Genomic DNA, 24,214 nt, shown 5'->3' with positions numbered 1-24,214 from the left:
TAGCAGTATAGCTGTAGATACAGACTATACTACCATAGTATCATTAGCACTGAATAGTATATGGTCACATCTGTTTCTGACTAAAAAGTTCCCCTTTCTCAAGTGTCCCATTCCACGTACACTTCCATCCATTCACACTTCTATCTGCCCCTCCTCCACCTACCCCAACCCCCTCACTCACACCTACATGTCTTTTCCACTCCACCCATTCACCTATGCATTCACTCGTCCTTTCATCTTACTTCCCCCTCCTCAAGACACCCCAGTCATCCTCCCCCTCCCTTCCAACTTCCCCACCTACACCTATCCCAACTCTTCCTTTCATCCCCTGTGGATTACCACCCAGTGTCATATCTTGCTCTCAACCCTCCCATCATTACACAACAATCTCTCACCTTCAAGATAATCACACTTCTTTTCCCCACCCATCTACCTGACTCTGTTCTATCTCTGAGGTACAACTCCCTAATACATTTCACTCACCCCTCAATTATCTTTATCTAACCTTGCATCGACAGTCAGAGCAACTTCTCACTATCATTCCTGTGGCAAAATCTAAAGCCTCTTCCCATCCTGGACAGATTGGGTATGTTCTTGTCCACTTACTGTTCCCACACAATGGCAGCCCTTCAGCCCAGCCCTCATTCAACCCCTAACCCCACCCCAGCTGTTTTTAGAAGAGTCCATGTTTACCCCGACTCTTCCATACCCCATCCCCAAATTACACACCTCCCCTTGCTAGTCCACTTTCTCTGTATGCGTTTCCCAGATTTTTCAACAAATATATGTGGTCAGAAGGTTGAAATAATTACAATATGTTTATAGTAATCTTTGCATACAAGATTATAAAACATTAACGAGAAACATCTGTTGCCAGTGTTTCAGAAATAATTGCTTTTGTTCTACTTTGTCTGGATTTTCTATGAATATTTATGGTGTTGTGTTGTTACCAGATAACCTATTGTGAGACTCCTGTCTGCTATTTACTAATAGATAGCTGCATACATAATAAAGATAAAAAAAATTAAATCAATGTTGTGTTTACTGCATAATTAATTTCATTCTATTTCAGCAGTTCTCATTTTTTTTTTTAAATATATATTACATGTACATAGTATTTACCATTTTATTCAAAGAAAAAACATTGTATTACAATGTTTGTTTAACACATATATAAAACAAAATATGACTAGTAGATGGCAATGTTTTAAAATGACATCATTACATCTGTATGTTAAAATTATTCTGTATTTCAAATGATGGCTTTATACTTTATTCTGTTCATTAACATAATTAAGATAAAATAATATGAATATTCTTTCCTGTATCGGAAATATTCAGTTTAATGATAAATGGAGACTTCAATATGAAAATGTGTCAGAAATACCTACATAGATGTAGATCATTATATTTGTATGAGTTAGGTGTTAGTAAATAAATACATATTCAATGTTTAGAAACAGGCTTTAGGTTCAACATAAACTTTTCAATAAAGTTGGAATTTATCTAATAAATATATATATATATCTGATTAATTTCATCAGACTTCTTTTTCAGGATTGCTTGTATAACTAGGAATTTTTTATAAAGGAATTTTCGATACCATTGTGTGAAATTGAATTCCAAAATAACAAGCCTTATTTTCTTCATTTTTGCTCTTTTCACATAACTTCTGTAAATTATTCATGACACTGATATTGAGGGATGGAAGTAAAATACCCCACCCTGTATAAACTGTTTTTGTTGGAAGATATATAGCGTGGATTGCATGTTGTCTTAATGTTTTCATGAAATATTGATTTGATATATTATAAACGTGATGATAATCATGTATTTTTTTTTGTAAGAAAAAATTTGATCTTCCTCCCACTGGTGTAGGGAGGGTGACTATTTTTGGATTTATCTCTGTTGCCTGACCTTTGACCCCTTAAAGTAATTCAGTGCTCCACATGGCTGCAGGATCATTTTCAGGGGCCCAATAAAGGGAATATATTTCTTTGATTTTAATTGAAGTTGGTAAAATTTTAGTAATAATCTCATAATTTCATTTATATTGATTATACGTTATTTAAAATTTGTATGTGAAGGCTTATCCATTATTATGTTTAATGAAGAAGAAAATCAATTTATACACTGCTACTTGTTTTAAAAGATATGTTTTGAAAGAATGTTAATTAAAAAAGGATAACAATCAACATAAGACAGAAAATGAAATTAAATCATCCTTAAAAAAAAGTCAAAATTGTACTATTATTATGAATCTAGAAATTACATGTTAAACAAAATCGAAATATTATAGGAATAAGATTGCCATATTGAATATTTATTAGATAAATGGTGTTATTTGAGGCAGGTTTTACAACTGTGTGTAAGATTTATCTGGAGCCAATTCTCCTGTGGTGAATGCTGCTATACATTGTATTGGTATAATATATATAGTGTGCCTGGCATTGATTTTGCAACACAGGCAGAAAGCCAAGCTCTGAGCTAGCTGTTTTATCACTGGGAAGCTTCGGACAGAACACATATGCATCTAAAATCTTTTCATACTACTTCAAAACTCATTTTGAAAGTTTGTGTGTGAATGAAACATTTGACTTCTATGTTCAATAAAATTTGTTGATAAGAGATCTTAGATATATGGGTAGAAATAAATGATATTTTGTTTTTATTTTTAGATATTGAGCTGACAATGCTTTCTTTTTGCAAGCCCCTATCTCATTAATCATATGAAAGACATAGCCCCTTGGGCATATCAACTTTCTGGGTAATGAATATTTTGTTGACAATATTTCCATCAGCTTTCATCAAATGCTGTTAAAACAGAACTTCCTTTCCAGGAGATTGATATAATTTTCTGTTTATTAATTTCTTAGATTCTAGGATATTACTGAATTTGTCAGTTTGTACAGACAAAAATTGCTTTGATTTTAGTCTTCTAATGTTTTATGAAATTTTGTTGTTGTTTCTATTTATCAAAAGGTCTGTCATCATACAATAGTAATCTCTATGACTTTCATGCTTTGGTAGATTGAAGATATCTTTGTTTTTGTCTGATTCTATAAAAATATTTATAACTTGGTAAAATCGATCTCAAGTAAACACATGTACAGCGCCCCCATGAATTTTGTATAAGTGTCTACTAAAATTTTTAAAAAGTAATTTCTACGTTCATAAAACAAAATTCAATATGTATAATGAGATTCAAATGAAATCAAGGCATTGAAAATTTTCAGCTTTGAAAATCAATTTTCTTTCTTTAAGTTAATATTTCAAAGCTTTTTTTTATGCAGTCATATGATTTTTTTTTGTAATTTTGTATGTTGCTGATATTAAAATGATTGTTATTATTAAAGAAGTGTTTGTGATATTTGCATCAAGAGATGAAAAAAAATATTGATGCGATTTTGAAAGAAAATCAATCATAATTAAGTTAATATTTTGCATTGGTAGCATTGAGGTTGTGGTAAAACCATCTGTGACATCTAGTTACAGAAATTGCTTTGTGAGAACTGAAATTTTTGTTAAGCCTTGTTAGTTTTATGATGTGATTTTTTGACATGCTAAATCAATTACAAATTACAAATACTCTACGGAAACATTGAACATTTTTATATTTCGTAACTCAAACAGTGGAGATTTTTGGAATATAAATCAATTTTTTTCAGTATTTTATATGAAATAGTCCCTAATTCAATTTAATTAAACGGGGTATAAGCTGACAGTGCATGGTGTGATTGGCAAGATCTATAACATATTATGTTGGAGGATATACATGTATGCTGCACACAGCTGTTTGTTCTACAGAAGGGATCAATAATGTGTACAACCAGCTCATGCCAGGGGAGATAACACATAACAGTAACAGAGAATTTCATCAAATTCTTACCAGATTAAAAACAACAACTAATTATTTATTGATTTCAAAATAAGTAGATAATTAAAGATCAGATGAATCAAATATTTAAAGCAGTTAATAGGAGACTTAAAAAAAGGAAAATAATTGTGTCAGTCTATATTTTGCTGTGAATGTTGTCCTTGGAGACAACAAAATTGGAAACATGTAAATTAGTGAAATGAAACAGAAAATTTATCATAAGATTGTGAAAATGTTGGCTTTGAATTTCAAAAAGAAAAAAGTTGTTCTTAAATTGTATATATTAAAGAATAAACAAGGGAGCAAAAATTGTGATTACTCAGTAATGATGTGTTGAAATATGCATTGTAGACATTTTTATGTTTATCTTTTTTCATGTGGTGAACTGTTCAATATATCAGTGGATGATCTTTATAGGATTTATGTTACTTGTATTGTTTTGTGTCTCTGGAGAGTCCCCTTATTGACAGATTTGACTCCAGTTTGATGCTATTTGTTTTATATCCACAGCCAAATCTGTCTGATTTTAATTGAAGAATCATGGAGGAAATAGAAGTGACCATACACAGTAAACTGCCAGAGGGAGAGCCACAGGGAACGTTTCACGTTACTTTGAGTGAAAATTCTCAGGTTGGCCTGCTGATTCGTAAAGTATGTCATGACTATACCATTCCATTGAAGAGCTCCTACATGCTTCAGAACAAAGATGGAAAGAACTTATTGTGGTCTACTTCAGTCAAGGAGAATGTTCTGACCAGTGGCAAAGAGTTCTATCTCTGGAATACAGGTATTTGTAGATCGTTGTCATATTCACAAAATAAAATTCACAAAATGCAGTGATCATATATTTATTTATTTATTTTTTTTTTTACTGTTTCATGTTTTTAAAGAAGAACTTGAAACTTCACTGTTAACTGTACCCAGCAATAGACCTTTGTCTGATTATAGACCCATCCATCTTTTTATTATCCTGGAATAAGCCTGACCCTCAGAATCAGGAGTAATGTGTAAGCCCCCTAGGGCTCCTTGCAGGATACATGCAATAGTTTAACATGGTACATTTCATTGTGTTTGAGGTATAAGCATTCAAGTGAACCAGATCTTTAGCTTTACAATGTTTTCTAATATAGTAAGATTTCAAAGTATTCTATGTTGAAGATCATTTCGAAAACTGAAATAGTTAAATCTAACAAAAATTTACATTATGTGTCAAAAAATATTATTTTGTGTAGTCCCTCATAGTTTTCCTTGGCAACAGAATGTTTTGTATGATTAAGAATATCTGGTTCAAAATTATAGATGATAGTCATTCATAATTTTTGTAAATGTTTTTTTCAAATGTGTTATTAATTAATGCTTACTTCAATGTATTTCACAATTTTTATTGTTTGTATTTGTTTAAAAAAAATGTAGGTATGTATATCATTTATAATAAAGTGTGTGTGATAATTTTGGTATTAGACAGTCCTGCATGCCCTAAACTAGACAATGTCACATACACACACACAAACAAAACCTGGCCCATGTCAGGTCATAAATCTAGCGACCCTCCTGTTTACTTTAAAATATTGTAAGACTCTGACAAAGGACGTGTTTACCTGACTAAAAACATTGGTGATATCAGGGAGTTGTAAGCCTACTCTGGAGATCGAGGGAATCTGATACCATCCAAGTGTTGGGAGATTAAGGCATTTAAATTCACCACATAATCTTTAATTGTTTCCTTCACAGTCCATGTTGAGTTGTTTAAACAAGGATTGTCAAAGATCTATGACATAACAGGTTTAGTTTTGTATTACAATATATAGTTTTTTTTATTGTTTCGCATTTAAGTTTTGGGTTTTTTAACTGCCCCTCCGCAAAAAAAAGTAGAAGTTAAAAAAGGTGATTTTTTTTTGCAGATTTCAATTTTATAAATATAAAGATGTGAAATATTACATATTACTGGTGCGATTGGTTTTTCTTTAATTTTACAGTCAAGCAAGAAGTATGTTTAGAATCCAATGCAATTAAAAAGAACAAAAACCAAACAAAAAAAACTAATAAAAATTAAGAATAAAAAAGGAAAAATTGTAGTATTATTCCCAATCAATGCATTTTATTTTCTTCATCATGGTACTGGAATCATCCTTGTGGTTTAATATGTACTGTTAAGTACATGCATGTCAGTTTATCAAGGATCAAAAATAACTCTGTTGTTATGTAATTTTACACTGGTTATCAACTTGTGTCATGATTTGTCAGATGTTTGGAAAGCCATCAGCTGGTAGGGTGATAAATGAACTTCTTTATTGAATTCAACAGACTTCAAAGATGATTTGATTATCACTCTCAGAAAGATGCATATTTAAAACATAGACGTTGCCATGTGTTGTGGCCTTAATGTTGTCATTGTGAAAATATGGTTTAAACATCTCATGAATAAAAGGTAATACTCTCTTAGATCAATGAGAAATTTTTGAAAATGATATAACATACAATTCTAACAGCAGTGTGTACATCAGATGAGAATTCTCTGTGTTATTGATTCAAGCCAAGCTGAACGTGTGGGATTTTGAGGCTATTCTATACAAATTTAGTCCCATATCATAACAATGTAAAAACAAATTCATAAGTCAGACCACTTCGTGTTGATTATAGAGATGAAAATATTGGTTATTGTAAATGTGTTGAGAAAAACAGGATCAATATTAGTGTAAAACAGCCATTTTTAAATTCATTTCTCAGACTAAATGACAAAGCAGATTTCATTATTGGCAGTGTTTGATGCGTAGCAGGTGAAAAAAACAACAGATTCAGTGATTGATATTTTCTTTAATGATAGCTTGCATTCAAATAGTGCCCGATTAGATAAGATGGAAAAGATTTTAAACTGTTGATACATGGATTGATGGCGATGAATTTGGAAAATTTTCTTTGCAAATATTTGATGAAAAAACTGAGTTAAGATACTAAACAAAGCATTTATGTAATTTGATTATAAATGTACGGTGGACTCTGTCTAAAACTGATTCTTTTCAATCCAGATATCTGCCTAATCCTGTGAAATAATTAAGTCCCAATTCAAACAACATTTTAACAATAGACTCTCTACAATCCTGAACTCCCTATAAACCGGCTGAATTATTTGGTCCCAAGGATGTCCAGTTCAGACAAATTTCACTGATGAACTCATTTTGTACAGGAGTTATTTGACTTATTGTGTTACTTGTTAGTGGTGTTACATCAGAATGTGTTACATTAGGGATGGTTACAATACATGTTTAGAATTAATCATTTGTTATATGTATATTAATGCATGTATCTGAATTGCATTTAAATGAAAATGCATTGTAACATCTAAATGTAATAAGATCATGCTGCGGAATTTAATTTGATTTATTTAAATTTCATACCAGACAGGAATATCTGAACAATAAAACTACTTAGCTGGTCCATTGTTAGTAGTTACCTGTATTGATTTGCATTTTTTGTTTTTTGTTTGTTTTTTTTTTAAAGTGTCATATTAAACAAAAAAAATATCATTGTAGCAGTAAAGATACATTACCGATACAGCATAATTAAATTTTTCTTCACATTTTAATTTCATCTGACAGACAATATTAGTTTCTATTGATCTTTCTTTGTCTAACGATATTACACCTGAACAGGTAATGTGTTATTTTCTATTCATTATCAAAACCAATCTCCAGGCTATATATATAGCACTCAGGGTCTTTGTAGTAAGTACTTAGGTATAGCGTGTATCTAGGTCACACTCGGATAGTCAGGATAATGCTATCTTTAAACATACAAGCAATTGTCTGGGTTTTAACACGTTTAAATAACTAGCTATCATTTCAGCAGTTTCTAAACTTTGCCAATTACTCACAGTCATTCACGGAGATATCAGTTACTAGAACGGAATAAATAGTTTGATCAGATAGTATTAGGTTCTGATTTCCTCTGTTTTTAGTTGTAATAAGACTGTTGATGCAGTAATTTAGCTTGAAAATATGATGTTAATGGGACTCATGATTATGTACAGAACTTAATTAAAAATGCATCTCAGAAAAGAAAATGTTATCTTTTTACTTGCTTATTGATGGTAAATATTTTTATCAGAAACTCGTTAGTAGTCATGTCATGCACTGATTTTTACATATTCAACAAATTTGACAGTTTTTATGTATCTTTATGAATATGTTTCAGAGAGAAACTGAATTGAATTATTCAAATGTGCGATGTAAAGTTGAATGTGCCAAGAAAGTATGAACTTACATTAATCAAATACAAATGCTAAGGCCTTTTTCAGCTGACAAGAATTAAAAAACAATGAAATTTAAGGAATAAAATCATATGAATAATTGAAATTAAAAGTAAAAATGTTTGCATAAAATAAAATATGCATATGTGTAAAATGTTTTGCTTAACCTTAAAGTACTATATTGGGAGTAAGTGACTCTTTTTTATACTTGAGTCAGATTTTTTAAGTATGAAAATTAAAAAAAATGAATAAATGGAAAAAAAGTATCAAAATATGTGTGTAAGTTAAAACATTCATATACAGAAAATATATACATACTAGGGTCAGTCCTAGTTTTTACCATTAACACAGTCCGTGACTAATATCTGACAGTCCTACATACTTATATTCATGATGGATAGATTGGATGAGACACAGTGTAAATACATCTACATTATATCAATATTTTTAAAAGTCATGTCATAGGGGACCTCACCCCTAAAGACATATCAAATGTTTTGAAATTTATCAGCATGTTACATCAGACAAGCAATGGTGGTGTCACTTATTGACACTACTGACAGTTAGAACTGAAGAGGTCCACATCAGAATTGATCAGACCAGTGATCAGTGTCAATATTGACCTGTTACATGTATTTGATAAAGGGATTGTGTTTTTTGTTTGATTATATTCAAAGTTATGCAAATGAAAAACAAAAAATGAAAAAAAAAAGTTTTTTGACAATAAACATATGTTTGTAAATAGGACTGTATTAATATTTCTTAACAGAAAATACTTTTGAATTGCTGGAACTTTCATATTCACGCTGCAATTGATTTATTTGTATAAGAATAATTACCAGAGGGCACACAAAATGTCAAAAATTCAAATACCAGTGGAAGTTATGCAATTTCCAAACATTTCACTTAATTAAAAAAAAAAAGAAATGATTTTTTTTGTAGATTTTTTTTAAAGGTTTTTTGATATATTACATATATAGTGCTGTTCACACACACACATATGCCTCAACCACTAACACTCATTCTTCATCATTTGTTGAGTGACTACTTGGAATCATTAATAAATAGCTGGCATCACCGTTGCACTATCATACATGCATTCTACATTTCAAGAAACAAATATTGAGCCGCAACATTAATTTTTGATGCATTCCGCATTCATATCACATACACAATATTTATAATCCATACGCACCTGCATAGATATTATGTGAACATAATTATGGTGTATAAACACATGCTCATCTCCTATATACACATTGATATATTTATATACATGTTATCCATTTGTGAACACTCTTCATCACACTTAACGTGATTGCTTATATACACTTATTCATGAATTGAAAAAACAAGATAAGAAAATCAAACAAGTAATAGATCTGATATATTCCTTGTAATACAATCTGGTTGGTTATTTACTCTTTTATAAAACTTTTGTTGATCAGTGAGGTGATTGGTGGAAGGGAGGTAATTTAACACTCATAATGGGGGAAGGGAGGTAATTCAAGTACAATTGCCACAAATAGGTTCATCCAAAACTCAACAATCTGTAAAAAAATAAAATCCTGCCCACATAATCGTGATTTATTCTGTTTTGAGTTGAACTGTCATACAAAATTTCAAACACTCCTTCCAGTTGCAGATCCAAAGGCTTGTTTTGAATTGATCTATTTTAAATTGACTTAATATGAAAAGATATTATCCACATGAGAAATAAAATTACGGGTGTTACTGATTTTTTTTTTTCAACATTAAATTTATGTTAGATGTGCCCTCTTAAATGGAAAATACTACTTTACATCAAATTTGTTGGATTTTTGTTTTTTTGTTTTGTTAATTATTCTACCAAAAATTGTCATTGGGAGTACTGCACGATCAAATTAGAATTTTTTTTTCAATCAGAACAGATTAATTATGAGAAAGAATGGGATCATCATTTTGGTTCTGATTGATTGAATTGTTTTACATTTTTCATTGTTAATAGATGATTAATTTGGATTATGAGAAAAAAGAATTCTTGTGTATCCTTCTTTTCAGGTTATACTTGGTTCGTTGGGGACATTCTGAATAAATGATCAAACAATTCAAAATCCAGTTCAGAAGGGCAAATTTCTCAAATTAAGATTTAGAGACGGTCTTCAGATTGAAATTAAAGTAAGCATCACAGAGATATATCTAAAACTGTTTTATTGCCTTGTATGGATTTTCAAAAGAAACATTATCATACCTTGGGGAAATGATAATCATATTACAGTACTAGTTGGTTATGGGTTTCTCCTCAACACAACTCCATCGTGGCTAGGTGGATTTACTCCAGTGCTATCAGTGTTCAGTCGACATGTTTAAAGTTCTTCTGGTTTCTTTCAGCAGAGGAAGTGAGGACTTCAGGACAAAAATGTGAATGCAACATTTGGTGGTCTATGGGTGTAATGAGCATTTTGATAGGGGTATTTGGTCTTGTTGCCATCTCTATCATGTATCAACAAAACGGGAAAACGGAGTATGAGGTAATTGAAATTGTAATTGGTAAAATAAAACACAATAATCAATGATATCTTACCTTTCCAGACAAGTTTTTTCACTCTTTAATGTTTGGTAGGGTTTCCCATTGTTTCAGTTTTTAGTTTGCTTAATACTAACTATACAATACCTTTGTAATACAACTGTACTATAATCATCCAGCAATGTAATTCTGGCTCAAGGATAGTTGGTTTGGGGTATGTTATTAACACCCAGTCAAAAGCCAGGGTTGTTTAAGGGTAGGTTCCAAATGTATTCGAGGTGAGTGGATGTGTTGTGTTTTTTTATGTGTTATGTTTTTGGGAGGTGACAAAATGGGTGAGGTGACTGACCATCTTATAACGTTACTTAGCCCTCCACCTCTTGGTCTCTGGCTGGAGACCTACGTGGAACAGTCACCAGGTACAGGCCACAGACTGGTGTTTTTTCTACAGAACCCTGGTTGTTAATAGAATGTAAAGCAACAAATAAACTAAAATTAGTTTTGTGGAGGCTGCAGTATGTCATGTAAGCCTCCATGTGGTACACTGCACCAAGGCATCCGGCCATTGACAACATGCAAACCAGTCATAACATTACCACAATGCTTCCATTATTAAAGGCCCTGTTATTGCTCGGCCAGGGGATGGAAAAATGTTCCTCACAGGGAAAAATGTTCATGGCAGTGAGGCAGTGTCAAGGCAGGCATTACAAAGACAAATCTTTAGAAAAGAGAGAAACTAGTTTAGTTGAAGTTTGTGTTCAATTTTATGGCTGCTTATGATTGTGCAGTAAGGACAGCAAATACCATTCTTATGCCCTATCTGCAGTGCTCAAAGTCAGAAGAGGAGCCTCTTTGGCGACAACAGAGTAGTATATATATTGGTAATAAAATTAATTGAAAATACAAAATCCCAGATTCTTAGGTGAAAGGCAAGTGTGTCACCATCTGCCCAATGACAATATGGACTTACTGTTGTGATAAGAAAGGTACTTTTGCACTGTGAATGAATATTTGTTTTGTTAAAAGGAGTTAAAAAAAAAGAATTGCAAGGATATAACTTGTACTGAAACAGATATATGATTTGAAATACAGTCAATGATTAGTAACATTTTATCTTACAGTTTGGTGTAGTGATGGATGCTGGATCCAGTCACACAACTTTGTATGTTTATAAATGGTCCAGTGAAAAATACAAAGACACGGCTCAGGCAGTACAGATAGATTCCTGTAAAGTTTCAGGTAACACTGAATGTGATTAATCTTGAAAATTAATGGTCACAGATTCAAGTCAAAATTTTCAATGCTGTTGAAATATTTTTCTTTTATAAATCACTCAGTTATTTGTTTTATAGCAACTCTTCATAAAAGAAATAATTTTCTTCATGCAGGAAAGGGAAAAAATTATGTTGTCTCATTTTCTTACCGGTATATTTCTCTTTTTTTTCTCAGGACCATCTATATCGACCTACGTCAGTAATCCCCAGGGCCTGGCCAAACCCTTGGAACAATGTTTAGATAAGGCTAAAAGTACAGTCCCTGCAGATAAGCATTCAGCCACACCCATCTACCTTGGAGCCACTGCTGGGATGAGACTTCTTTAGTAGGTCAATTACTGAATAAGAGCACAGATTGTACAGAATGTAAGGAAATGGTGCATTTAGTCGGTATATGGACAGGATGAACTCCATTGATGAAGAATTTGATTCTAAAATAATGTTCAATGTGTATTTACATCCGGACTGAAAGTGTTCAGGTCAAAGGGAAGTAATTCTGCATAATATTTTGAAGAAGTAAGAAATTATATATGTGTCATCTTTTTTCAAGTGCTGATCCATTCATTGAATACACACAATGTGTATTTAAGTATTATGGGTATCATTTATGAAAAAGAAATGATTCTTATGCCAAGACAAACTTTAAACAAATCATTTTGTATTAGATTTATGGGAGAGTGTCTGTTGATCTCATTAGTATCTTATAGACAATATTATTATAACAGTCCATGCTCAACTTTGAAAATCTTAAGCAGGATATATGGTCAGTGAACTACTGTAGTTGTAAGAGGCAGAAGAAACTTTCCTCACATCAAATTTTTTTTTAACTATTTCAAAAAAGTAAGATGAAAATTCCTAAAATTAGGTGGAATTTGTTTGATGTATTAGAAAAAAATTGCATTTCCAACTAAAGTTAAATATTAATATTTAAGTTTAAGCTGTTGGTTACACATAGTAAATTACAAATAATTGTTTTTCATTGAAAAACGGTATTGGATCTGTCCATAGATTCATACTGACTGATTATCTTTTACAGTGCTGTTAACAGTAGCCAGAGTGATGCCATTTTAGCTGTTGTTCGGAGTTCTATAAAAAAATACCCTTTCATGTTTACAAATGCCACCCAGCAATCTCGAATCATTTCCGGTGAGGAAGAAGGGCTGTACTCCTGGGTTACGAGTAATTACATCACTGGGTCATTTGGTGTGGTAAGTTTCTGTGTCATCATCATAAAAATGGGATGTTAATTATGGTTAAATTCAGAAATACAAGCAAGACATGTTTTACTTATCCTACAATAATCACTAGACACTTCTGCATATTACTTCTCACTAGAAGTCAGGGGTTGGGCATATTATGGAACAATGAGACCTATGGGCCCTGCATATTACTTCTCACTAGAAGTCAGGGGTTGGGCATATTATGGAACAATGAGACCTATGGGCCCTGCATATTACTTCTCACTAAAAGTCTGGGTTTAGCTTAACATAGAACCATGATCCTAGAAATGCTTGCTTCCTACTTCTCACTAAAAGTCGGGGTTGGGCTTAACATGGAACCATGACCCTAGAAACGTTTGCATCCTACTTCTCACTAAAAGTCTGGGGTTGGGCTTAACATGGAACCATGACCCTAGAAACGTTTGCATCCTACTTCTCATTAAAAGTCTGGGTTGGGCGTAACATGGAACTATGATCCTAGAAACGTTTGCATCCTACTTCTCATTAAAAGTCTGGGTTGGGCGTAACATGGAACTATGACCCTAGAAACGTTTGCATCCTACTTCTCATTAAAAGTCTGGGTTGGGCGTAACATGGAACTATGACCCTAGAAACGTTTGCATCCTACTTCTCATTAAAAGTCTGGGTTGGGCGTAACATGGAACTATGATCCTAGAAACGTTTGCATCCTACTTCTCATTTAAAGTCTGGGGTTGGGCTTCTTACAGTGCTATAAGTTAGATAATGTTGGTTTGAGTCTAAGTAACAGAAAAAAGATATGGGTGGGCAAATAAGCAGAGATAGTCTTGCTGCCATATCAATACCGGAAAGAAATGAATGAATGATATCTAGTGTTAATGAGATCAGGTTCAATTCAATGCTTGAATTCTTGGTCAGGACTATGATTTAAAGCTCCACATTTTTCCTGAAACAAGGCCAAGACGGGATGGGTAACACATGATCTCTGATTTAAAGTAGGTGTCTGGGCTTATTATAGGAGAATAAAAAAGTTACAATAAGTCTAGAGGCCAACACATCTGTGACAAAAATAAGGGGAGTTGGCTAATTGCAGGACAAGGAATTAGTGTTGATGATGAGTTTCCACCAAAATTCTGTGAGCTTGTTAGTAGGCATAAACATTATGCAAATAAATCACAACAATATATTATTTTCTAATGCATTTGTATGTATTATATCAAAGGTTGCAATGAATTATATTTCACATGTGGCGATGGTAATTTTGTAACGTTAATGAGTGTGCAGTGAGATTATACTTTGGAGAAAAGTTGGCTTGTTTATACTGGGCTTGGTTTACACAGGGTCTGCTTTACACAGTCTGTTGATTATATAGTTTTGACATCTACTAGTATTCAAAATTGACAAATTTTCAGAAAAAGCCAACATTACAAGGAGCAGGTAACTCCTGGCAGATGTCTGCCACTGGTGATGGAACTGTTGGGGCTATGGACCTAGGTGGCGCCTCAACACAAATTACTTTTTACCCTGGTAATGTTACCATGCCCCCGGGGTATGAACAGGATCTGATGCTGTATGGAATGAATTACTCAGTGTACACTCACAGTTACCTGTGTTATGGGGTTAACGAGATAACTAGGAAATATCGTGCTCTTCTTATCAAGGTAAGATATAGGGATAAAGCTTTTGATGTTAAATTAATGGGCTGGTGACACAAAAGAAATAAAAACATCATTTACCATTATTGCCATTTTTGTGCACACTTTCAGAAATCAAGGGCATCTTGCTCAGTATTTGTGACACCAGTAACTTTCAAAATTAGGGGGCATTTCGTCATGGCACTGTTGTTCCTGACACCTTTTTCATGAAGTGTCAAGAGTCAATGGTATTTAATTGTGCCATTAACTATTGTCATTCATACTAGACGTGCAAAATTGGAAATTTGTGCAGGGTGTTAATTGTCACATTGCATTGACCAATCCTGTGTTGGGTAACATCTCTAATGAATTGGAATTACTGATGGATAACTCTAAGTACTACTGAAGTTGTTGTGACATGCTCGAATGATTCTAAATTAAGTCACTTCATCTTGTCTCGGAGGGAAAAACATATTGTAATGAATTCCAAAACCTTGAGACAGATGATTAGTAGCTAGAGATCTATCAGTTTGGTCTGAGCTTTGGGATTGATTAAGATTGACCAAGTCTACACAGATAACAGTCACCAGGAAACAGTCTTTAGTTCAGGTTTATAGAGAGAGATTTACTAAAGAACATCTGGGTACTATGCAAAGAGATCCTGATGAATCCAGTAATCAAAAACAAATAAAATGAAAACTTTATCTTGTAATTGCATGAAAACCAATCCAAAGATTGTTGCGATAGATGTGCTCCGTTCACCTCATGCTTTTCTGTATCTGTGGATAGTTGGACATACACCATGGTGTTCGCTTCTACCTATCATTTTATACATCATAGATTGTATGGAAATACAAATGTGTTGCATCTAGGTTAAATTATGTGATGACAATGCCAATTGAAGCAGTGGACAAACATTTGTGTAGAAGTCTCTATTCGTATAATGTATAGCATTCGTCTTATCCAGATGTATGTGTCCAGACAGCATTATAACACAAAAGTGATAAGATCAGATGTGAAGTGAGAAATTTTATTAAAATATATTTAGATGTTTATTCTCCCAAAAAATTTTCTGGGGAGCATATTGTTGGCTATCTATCTGTCTGTCCATTCATCCCTTCATTACCATAGCATAAATTTGCCCTCATTTAAACAAGGATCATGAAACCTGGTGTGTACACTGGTCATACTAAGATGATGTGCAATGTATCAGAGTAAGGGCCTGCAAACCCTCTATAACAGAGGTATTGCCCTTTGTTAAAAATGTCTTGTCCCGAGCATAACATTGCTTGCATTTAAATTAGGATAATGAAACTCAGTGTACCGAAGTCTCTGCCCATAACCACCTAATTACAGAATTGTTGCAATTTGTTAAAATTTTGTGTCCAGTAAAGTTGATATGTGGAGTATTCATCAATTTCACTGATACTCTTGTTTTTTGTTTTCTTATAGAACCAGAACTACAGTGAGACAGTGACCAACCCTTGTGGTCCGCGGGGTAAAAACATCAGTGTTTCCTATATGGATGTTTTCGAGGCGCCATGTACCAAAGACTCAAGGCCATCAGGAATCGACAGAGTCAGTATTCTTGATCTAAAACATACCGTTATTAGTAGATTGAATGTAATATGTTGAAGTAGAATATTTCAATACATACCATCCATTAGCTTTAAATGATCAGTTAATTAATTGAATAGCTTCAGGTGAAGATTAGCTAGTGGTTTGTATTTCACAATATTCTTAAAAGTGGACCAGAATGTCTGATCTGTATCACTGGCATTGCTGACATAAGTGGACTGACACTTTCTTTGTTGACCAATAGACCAGTCTGAGCATTGTCTTGGGTGATGTCTTCATTGACTGTTGGACTGGTCAGTGCTGCTTCATTGGCTTTGTTCAAAATCTAGTTACTGAATCATCCCTATCTGGGAAATTACTAGTGCTAATTGTAAACTGTAAAATCATACATTTTTGTGGGGGGTTATTTTCATGAATTTTGTGGGTACTCTTAGTCCAAAAATTTATACATCCATGAACTGTTAAGATAAGCATAAGTACTATATTTATCAAAGAAATCAGGTGTCCTCGAAATATTATTTTTTTGGTTAACCACAAAATTGAGCCCCACGTAAATACATGGTTTTACAATAATGTTTACACCAAAGGGTTGTTCTACAAGATGACGCATCTTTGTGTGTCTAAAAATTAGTTTATCAGGTAATGTGAAAAAACCATGACAGTGTTGTTTTATTACCTTTTATAAACAATCTTGTACTAACTCAACAAGTTGACCTACATACATCATGCTCTCTTAGTCAAACTTGATTTTGTAGAAATAAGTTTTTGAAAGTATCTTCCATTTTCAAAGCATCAAAATATGAACTCTATGCTTTGAAAGAAATATTGATCAATCTCTATTGAAGTTGAAGATGACATATTGGTGTTTTTCTTGCGATGCAGAATACAACATATGTGTTTGAGGGACAGAGTGACGATTCCGTGTGTCATCAGACAGTCCAGCAACTCTTCAACCACACCACCTGTACCCAGCCTCCGTGTACTTTTAATGGTACCTACCAACCAATGGTTTATGGTAAATATTATGTAAGTAAACAGTACCTACCAACCAAAGGTTTATGGTAAATATTATGTAAGTAAACAGTACCTACCAACCAAAGGTTTATGGTAAATACAAACCAAAGGTTTATGGTAAATATTATGTAAGTAAACAGTACCTACCAACCAAAGGTTTATGGTAAATATTATGTACGTAAACAGTACCTACCAACCAAAGGTTTATAATAAATATTATGTAAGTAAACAGTACCTACCAGCCAAAGGTTTATGATAAATATTATGTAAGTAAACAGTACCTACCAGCCAAAGGTTTATGGTAAATATTATGTAAGTAAACAGTACCTACCAACCAAAGGTTTATGGTAAATATTATGTAAGTAAACAGTACCTATCATCTGAAAGTGTAAATAATCACCTCAGTTTTAAAACTCACTAAATTTAAAGATATTTTGTTGTTTTTTTTTTTTTTTATTTGTAATATTATGATAATTTAAGACATTTTTATGATTGGAATGAGGTACACAGTTCCTGAGCTGTATAGAAATTACCTGTAAAGGGAATATTATTGATGGTAATTTTGTAATCTAGTATCACAGTTGCCTACATTGGTATTCTTCATGTTTGATGTCCTTTAGGCCTTCTCCAACTTTTACTATGTGATGGAATTCTTGAACCTGACATCACCGACGATGTCACCAGAGACAAAATTGTCAGACGTGATAGAAGCTGTCAGTACTCTGTGTGAGAAACCTTGGAGTGAGGTAATGAATAGCTGGGGATGATGTTGTAGCCAACATCAGGAACCCATTTCATGATGCAGTCATTTAGTTCAGAATATTGTACTTATCATAGGTAGGACAACATTGAGTGATGCATCCATTTAACATACAGGTGACATTTGGAAGTGGGTAAATGTAACGTGGATATAGTGATTATCATAAGTAAAGAGGAGATCCTGAATACATCTGATACACCAGTGACAATTGTTTTTTTCAGTTTTAACAGTGCGCAAAATACAGATGTCACACATATAGCCCCACTAAAGAGGAACTGCCTCACAAGTAATGGACAGACACAATATATGGACAGACACACTATATAGACAGAAGCATGCCACAGTCCATTCATCAATGCTACTTTTTCAGGAGTCTCCATCTAAATCTTTCTTCTGTTTCTATTTTGCTTTAGTTTTATTGAATTTGAGTTTGGATTATGATTATGTTGCATGTTTGTATTTTCTTGATGTTTTTGTAATAAAATATAAACTTGTTGTTGGCCCAGATGTAAGCGCGTGAGGGGTCTTACTGTGGGAGGAAACCGGAGTCCCGGGGAAAACCCACATGGTCGGGCAAATGACCCCTTACCTTTTCACGTCCGTTTCGGGAATCGAATCCCGGACAGCTAGGTGAAAGGCAAGTGTGTTACCTCTGGGCCATTCAACCATACATGTACATTGTATAACAAATATAAATGTAGACACCATACCCAATTTTTTTAGATATTTGGCCATAGTTTAGAAAGACATTTTTTGGACCTAGTCTACGGTTTTGCTGACTTTGGATTGTCATAGTGTGTAGATAATTTCTGTCAAAGTAGGCATATACATGTAATGAACAGACCTTTTCTAGTTTGTGTGGTCATTCTGATACACACATTTTCACATACTGTGAAAGGGTTTTTTTGATGATGCAAATTTTCAGTTTTACCAAAAACTTGATAAAGAAAGGATGTACTTTTCATAGAAGTCCTGAAAAGACCTCATTTTTTAAGAATAATTTTTTTTCATAATCTGCACACGTATTTTTAATTAATTTAAATGGTAGCACGGCAAAAAATGTACACATGTACTTGACATTCTTTTGAAATTATCAGATTTATGAAAATTACCAGATATCAATCTAGATTTTGACTATTCTGATAGATCAGTTCTGATTTCCCTAAATTGCTTATTAGATTTTAAAATTTTGGTCCTTAGCATCACTGATGAGTCCAAGAGGGATGAAAGAGCTGTATTATGGTGATAAATTCCTTATTTGTTTCTACTGTTTCCAATTCTAAATTTGTATTAAAAGATGCTACTTACTTGTATGTCTTTTGTACAATCTTCAAAGTGTTTAATTTTTCATGGCTTGATCTTCAAAAGTAGTGAAAATTAGATCCCCTAAAAAGTAACAACTTTTACAGTAAGTTTGTATGTGTACAGAAATTATTACTTGTGTTTTTTTACAGGTCCAGTACATGAAGACTGAGATAAAGTCTCTCCTTCCAGAGTTCTGCTTCAGAGGACGATATATTCTTACACTACTCTATGAAGAATACAAGTTTAATGCTGTCGACGGGTCATGGCAGAAAATCAACTTTGTTAAAGACGTATGTGTCACCCCTGTATCTAACCTGCTACCTGGGGAGGCAACACATTACTCAAAGTTGGGGATGGGGTTATGACCAGCCATAGGCTTATTGTGGGATCAATATGAGAAATTATTCCACTGTCAGACCTTTTCTTGGTAGCTTAATCGTAAAATTCTGTAACCATTGGAGTTATTCCTCTTTGTTTAGATGTGATCATAATACAATTGAAAAAGAAATTGATATCAGAAGTGATTTCAATAAATCTAGTTTCTTAAATAACTCTTTTGGCCTCATGGGATGTATTTAATATTTTTGTTTTTCTTTTCCGAAAAAATATTGGAACATCGTAGGGAAAATAAAAAACAAAAAAATTCAGATCTGAAATTGTAGTGCAAACCAGTATCTACAGTGACTCTGTCCAGAAACAAGCAGCTGTAAAATAGACAGGATTGATTAAATTAAAAAATTTCATTTTAGCATATTTCCCACATTTTTTTTTCACTTAGTTTACTTTTCATTGATATTACTTTTTGTTTTCATCGCTGAGTAAAACCAAATGGTCAGAGAATGCTGGATGTCTTCATGTTGAAACTAGCTCAAAGAGATGAATGTGTTCTAATGTTTAAGAGAATATCTAGCCAACAGGATAATGCTGAATAGACAAAGGTCATGTCAAGAATTTTAAAATCCTGTTATGACAGAGAGTGCTACCACAACAGCATCAAATTAATCAAATTTGATTAAAATAAAATTTTGAAAATTAATTTGAAAAAGATCACATTTAAATAAGACAACAACTGGCCACCTAAAGCTTACAATATTGATAACACTGTTTTCTGTTGACAGTTGGATGGGACAGAGATAGGCTGGAGCTTGGGGTATATGATCTCACAGAGTATCTACATTGCTGCCGTTTCCCCGACTTGTGTTATCAGTCTGGTAACCTTCATCTTACTCCTCATCCTCTTCTGCATCTTTATATGTATTTCTGTTGGCTTCGCTCTACATGCCATCAGAAGTTTGAAGCAAACGTTGAAAGGCAGATACCAACAGTTACCTAATGCTGGGAGTTCAAGCTATGGGACTGTATAGTAACAGAAATATAAGAAATGTTTCAAAAATTGCCATTTTACTGTGATTTATCTTGAAGAAGGAATTCAAGATATTTTCATATCAATACAATGAAGTATTGGGAAGGGATATGGAGAAAACAGGTTGTTTGTTCATCTGTGCATCTCTCTGTTGGTGGAATCTTGTCTGGAGTTTTTCTCAGAATTTTATGAAAGTCCTGTTGGACAGCACATTCCAAACTTGTGAACCTGTACATGTTTCCTTCAATTGAGTAGTTTTGAAGAAAAATATTAATAAACATTATGTACAGAAAATACTGTAACAAAATTCACGCACAATTCACAAACTTTATTTTATTTTTGGTCAATCTATGTTGGGAGCACAATTTCATCCTATTTGTTTTCTATCTGAAATGCTGGACCTGAGTTTTGGTTTAGTGTCTAATATTGATGAAGATAATTTGTCTTATCCAAATATCAGAGTTTTTTTATATGCTGTGTTGCTTTGAAAGTGTAACTAACAGACCACAAGGACCACCAGATGACCACAATATTTCATTATCAGATAAATTTGTGAATGCTAAGCTATTACAGACCAGTACTCTGCAAGACTCCGATATCAGTAACCAGAGTCATTTTCATATAAATAATTGCAAAGGATTTGAATTCACAATTGACACGCCTCCCAAATTAATAGGAAAATAAATCCAACAGGAAATTAATGTGGTTTACAGTACACCTGACTCATAAATAGAGAGACTTCCATCTCCTACATAATGTTGTTTACTCAATTTTACTGTTTTTGCTCATTATGAGATTTGATAGTTGTTAATTATGTTTGTCTCAATACAAGTTTGTTATTATGTAATATATGCGATAGACATATCTTTCTCCTTTGGTAGAAACCAAAATTACAGTGTTGTGTTAAATTTCTGTATTCTGAGTAACTGTGGGATACTGTTCACGCATGATATTTGGTGACTTATTCATTTTTTCATTCATTTCAAATCAAGAGAATTAATTTTTCATAGATGATCTGCAGGATTCAGTTTAGAAATTCAGCTGAACAAAGCTAATTAAACAGATTTGGTATAATTTGTTTGTATCTTAGAAACGTAATTGGTTGTTAATTGTGGTGAGGCCAAGAATCTTATATGACAGCTAATGCTGTTCCACTTGCATCCACATCCCACACTCAAAACTTTTTTTTCAATACGTTTACCAATAAATTTCTAAATTCATAGATAAACTTTCCAAACCCTTCCTATTTGGTATGTACAATTGTTAGCTGTCTAAGATTTTTTTCATTTTTTCATTGGTGTGCTTGGAAAACATTGATTGTACTTGTTTATGGACTGAAAGTGATGAAAAATATATCGGTAATGAGTGAAATATTGATATAATGTATTAATGTATCATTGCAATTGTCAGGTTGTGTTGGTATGTAAGATATCAATGAGTGTGTTTATATCTAAACCTTATAGCCATTTTTTAGAAGTGACAGAGAGAAATCAGCATCATCATCTACTGTTTGTTCATGAAGACAAAGTCAGTTTTTACAATTGTATGTGTTCTTAATTCAGTAGTATTGTGATAATACTGTCTTTGATACTTAAGTCCGTATCCTGTTTCAGATGCAGATTTAGAATTACTTTATCCTGTGATAGAGTATAAGGTACAACAAATACTACAATTCTGTGCTGAACTGTTGGATATATACTGTACTTATAGAATGATCACCTCACCAGCCTAGTATAGCATGTACTAAAGTAAACACAGATCTGTGATGACCTTACATGTACACCAAGGCTGTGAAAGGATGTCGGGAAAACTATAGTGCGTATGAGAAGAGTATATTACTACCGATTCAAAACCGATTTTTTCCGTCTTTGTGCTAATTAGTATAACCTCCCGCAGACTGCTAATAGGAAAGGGCATTAATTCAAATTCTCATATCCAGTGCATTTTATTCAAGTATTCAGGTTGCTATATTAAGGAACTAGATAGTAAGTAAACATTTTTTTATGTTAATTATCAATGCATGCCTGACAGTGGTACTTGAGATATATTTAATATTAAAGATTTTACATTGTTTTTATTTTTTTTTTTTTTTTTTGTCCCCCTGCCCCACCAAAATATGTTTTTTAATGGGTGTGATTTTTTCATACATTCCATATTCCACATATCCATATGATCTCTTAAAAAGGTCTCCTTGTCATAGTTGTTGCATGCCAGTTGAGAACTAAGTATGTCCCTGTTTATGTATGCTTCAATTGATTGGGTATACATAAAGATATAGACAACACAGTATTTTGTTAATTTTGTGGACAACTTATTTAACAATGAATAAGAACATCAATGTACTTTCAGGAGTTGTCTCTCTTCGTAAAGAAAATGTGTGTGAGAGATGTGACCAAGAATCATTTACTTACATTCTAATTGAGAAATGAGGATAATCAATGACAAATAAAATTGTTTTGATATGAGGTATACTTATAGTATTTCATGTGATTTATTTTGTAATAATTTTTGAAAGAAATAAGCAAATAAAATTTGTGATAATTGAACAGATCTTTGATTTGATTAATGATATAGTCATTTCTTCGTCATCAATTGATATGGTAAAACGAGAGTAAAGGTAAAAATTTGTTTTACATGTAAAGTTTAACTTTAGTGTTCTAAAGTTGAACAGATAAGAGAGAAAAAAAGAAAGGAAATGGAAAAGACCAAATTCAAAAAAAAAATAAAGATGTGCTAAGATCTTTCTGGGATCTCTTAGGATAGAATTGTAAAAACTGGAATTGCATTAAATAGAGAAATACGTGTGTTCCATGACATTTGTGAAAAAATAGGTCCCTTTTCTTCTAGATTTTGAAAAAATCGTGTGAACATTTTTGGGGAAAAAAATTGATACAGTACTGTTTTGCAAGCACTGAGCTGTTAGAATATGACGGCTGAAGGACTGTCGTGTTTGTTGAAAAGCTAGTCTGTTAGTATGGTGGGTCAAATGGTCATTGACTTCCTTGTGAGGCTCAAGGTCACAGTAACTTCCTTCTGACAATATACGGTTGCTGTGTCGTACCACCAAGATGGCTGCCTCGTATAATCGATTTCCAAGATTGCCGTTGTGTGAAAAGGCGAAATGGTATTTGATTTCACTCCCAATCCACTTCGGCTGTCCCGTTTTATTAGTCCCAAACTGTAGTATGTACCAATGTGTATGTGATAGAATCATTTACGCTTTTAGTTTCCGATCGCAAATGATGATAATAATTCAGTATCATTATAAATAATATCGATATTGGGCCAAACGTTTTGAGTTCTCAACAAAATCGGGTGTCAAAATAAATTCAGTTTTAAATTTGAAGTGGGAAACTTAAGTACAAAAAATATTAGTTGAAACTGTTTTTTGAAATCGTCAAGTTCTGAAATCTACATAGAAAAGAAGAAATGTCGTGTAAATTTTGATATACCTCTTA

The 24,214-nt window shown here is 33.0% G+C and overlaps 1 protein-coding gene across 3 annotated transcripts in view; it reads left to right on the top strand.

Annotated features, from left to right (window-relative positions):
- Window positions 1-23,302, top strand: part of LOC132552364 (ectonucleoside triphosphate diphosphohydrolase 2-like) — a 47,656-nt gene extending 24,354 nt beyond the window's left edge. The window contains exons 2-12 of one of the 3 annotated variants that reach the window (XM_060216526.1): window positions 4,388-4,664; window positions 10,497-10,633; window positions 11,751-11,868; window positions 12,079-12,229; window positions 12,940-13,111; window positions 14,515-14,763; window positions 16,189-16,314; window positions 17,197-17,340; window positions 17,949-18,074; window positions 19,543-19,683; window positions 20,512-23,302. In XM_060216526.1, coding sequence (XP_060072509.1) covers window positions 4,418-4,664; window positions 10,497-10,633; window positions 11,751-11,868; window positions 12,079-12,229; window positions 12,940-13,111; window positions 14,515-14,763; window positions 16,189-16,314; window positions 17,197-17,340; window positions 17,949-18,074; window positions 19,543-19,683; window positions 20,512-20,757 — 1,857 coding nt within the window. In that variant the 5' untranslated portion in view covers window positions 4,388-4,417 and the 3' untranslated portion in view covers window positions 20,758-23,302. Of the gene's footprint in view, window positions 1-4,387; window positions 4,665-10,493; window positions 10,634-11,750; window positions 11,869-12,078; window positions 12,230-12,939; window positions 13,112-14,514; window positions 14,764-16,188; window positions 16,315-17,196; window positions 17,341-17,948; window positions 18,075-19,542; window positions 19,684-20,511 lie in introns of all 3 variants that reach the window. The other 2 variants (XM_060216524.1, XM_060216525.1) reach the window with 2 other exon arrangements.
- Window positions 23,303-24,214: the final 912 nt, after the last annotated feature.

This window comes from Ylistrum balloti, unplaced genomic scaffold (assembly GCF_031769215.1).
Source record: "Ylistrum balloti isolate Yb309-2 unplaced genomic scaffold, AGI_CSIRO_Ybal_v1 Utg370246, whole genome shotgun sequence".
In the NCBI taxonomy this organism is placed as follows: domain Eukaryota; kingdom Metazoa; phylum Mollusca; class Bivalvia; order Pectinida; family Pectinidae; genus Ylistrum; species Ylistrum balloti.
The sequence above is the reverse complement of the archived record's forward strand: the minus strand, read 5'-3'. Positions and strand labels throughout refer to the sequence as shown.